Raw genomic sequence first — 2086 nt, forward strand, 5'->3', positions numbered from 1 at the left:
TCTGAGAGGTTACCTGTCGTGCTCCTGTTGCTGTTCTTGTCTGCAGAGATCCCACCTGCAAGACAGAAGGACCCTGAGATAGTGGCCAAGAACTCATGTAGGAAAAGCCCATATAGGATGTCCCAGATGGGATGGCACGTACCGTGGGTCCCTCGTGCCCACTCCGTACGGGACGGAGCGCTTGGGAGCATCAATCAGAGCTCCGCTCAGCGGACACAGAGCAGCGGAGATTTGGGTGCAAACCCTTCCATTTCCATCCCATCTCCTGAGTTTTCTCTGAGTTGCTTTCTAGTTGACGTTCCAGTGAAACCTGCCTTTGCTATTAATACCCCCCAGGCTGGCGCCTTTCACAGAGTCCAGACAGACACACGCCTCTTTCTTTACACTCTCCATTTTCTGAGTCAACCAGAAACACTTTCCCTGCCCGGGCTTCCCTGGCCTCGGGGCCCCGTGATGGCCAGGGCGAGTTCTCAGACGCTGGGACCACGCAGGCCCCACTGGACAAGAGCCATGGGACCTGCAATGAAATGCAGGAGGCAGGGTGAGGCAGGGACCCCCCAGCACCCATGGGTGCCCCTGTGCCCCTATGCCTCAGTTCCTCTTGCTGCAGCTGGGCAGGAAGCACCAGCCCTGTTTACCGCATCGCTTCAGTGCCCAGCTCCGTCCGCTTGACGAACACTCGCCAAACCCCACCGTGGGGAAGCTGGCACGGAGGTGGGGGCTGCACCACGTTGGGGCAGCGGCAGAACTCCCCGCAAGAAGAAGAAGGAAGGTTCAATTCCCCAGCCTGAGCTTCGCCCCAACCCTTGCCCCCCTCCTGCCCCGAACAGCAGCCCGGCAGGGACCTCTTGGCTCAGCCATGGGCTCCCCTCCCTGCCCCAGAGCCTCTTCCAGCCGCGGGCTGTCCTGTTCACCTCCAGCACCTACATCTCCGCAGGCAAACCCTCCCCTCCAGCCTCATTCCATTTTTTTCTGAGATGGGGGGATGCTCCTTGTCCGGGCTGCGCACTGGGTACGTGTCCCCGCCACCTGCGGTCCTGCCGGCCAGCCAGGACACGGGGCTTTGCTATCCATGTTCTGCTGGTGTTTCTGAATGAAGCTCAGGCTGGTCCCTCATCCTGGAAGCCCTCACACCCCTCAAAGCCAAGATTTCCATTGCAGCCACGGGTGGGCTGAGCTTCCCCTGTCCTTCCTCGAAGCCACCGTGACAGCCAGGATGAAACCCTGTGACCTCGAATCCGTGCTGGGCTTGCGTGGACACCCAACAGAAACCCTCTAAATGCCCATTCCCCTGAGGGCACAGGTTTCCCCAGCTGAGGGTGGGATCTGCCTCAGGTTTTTGTGGGTGTCCCTGCACCGAGCAAGAGGAGTTGGAAGGGACGGGAGCTGTGTCCTGCGTTTAGCTGCTGCTTCTCCATGGGGATGCAAAAGGGAACAGCGTGGGATGTTCACACAGGGCCCCAAAATCACCCCCAAAAGCCTTTTTCCTCCCATTTCTCCTCCACTCCTGGGCACTGAACCCCGCAAAGCAAAGGGACGCGGCTTGGCCATGGCCTCAGTGACTCCTCTGAGAGCAATAAATGGTAAAAAACAAAAACCCAACCCCTTCTTTCCTGCCACCTGCAACCACAGCCAGGCAGGCTCTGCACCCACCCTGCGTCGGGCTCCCACCGAGGCCAGCCGGCCACCCCAGAAATCTCCCGTGCTGCGGGGTGAGACAGATGCGTCCCGTCTCCACACCCCACGGGAAGCAAAACCCGAAACCTGAGGCGGGCGTCGAGCCCCGAGCCCCCGCGGGTCCTCCCTGGCTTCGCTCTCTGGGGCTGCCTTCCTGCGCCAAGCAGGACTGAAAGCAGCAATCGCAACGTTTAAAACTAACGCGTTTAAAGCCAGGCCTGGGTGAAGTCCCTCGTTGCGCTAGGCGAGGGACGCATGCCGGCACATAGCCTGGGTGCAGGTTTCCGTGCTCTGAAAGCAAAGCCCATGTTTGATGCTTACCTGTGACCAGGGCCATCAGCCAGAGGTTCGCCTGGAGCACCCAGAGCCTCGTGCAAAAATCAGCCATCTTCCACTGCCAGCGGCAGGG

General features: G+C 60.0%; 1 protein-coding gene across 1 annotated transcript in view; it reads right to left on the reverse strand.

The window, feature by feature from the left end:
* Positions 1–2065, reverse strand: part of CD79B (CD79b molecule, immunoglobulin-associated beta) — a 4659-nt gene extending 2594 nt beyond the window's left edge. The window contains exons 1-2 of the mRNA XM_010290469.1: positions 1999–2065; positions 14–55 (exon numbers count right to left, since the gene is read on the reverse strand). Coding sequence (XP_010288771.1) covers positions 14–55; positions 1999–2065 — 109 coding nt within the window. The remainder of the gene's footprint in view (positions 1–13; positions 56–1998) is intronic.
* Between the last annotated feature and the right edge of the window lie 21 nt (positions 2066–2086).

Source organism: Phaethon lepturus, unplaced genomic scaffold (genome assembly GCF_000687285.1).
Source record: "Phaethon lepturus isolate BGI_N335 unplaced genomic scaffold, ASM68728v1 scaffold23897, whole genome shotgun sequence".
Classification (NCBI taxonomy): Eukaryota; Metazoa; Chordata; class Aves; order Phaethontiformes; family Phaethontidae; genus Phaethon; species Phaethon lepturus.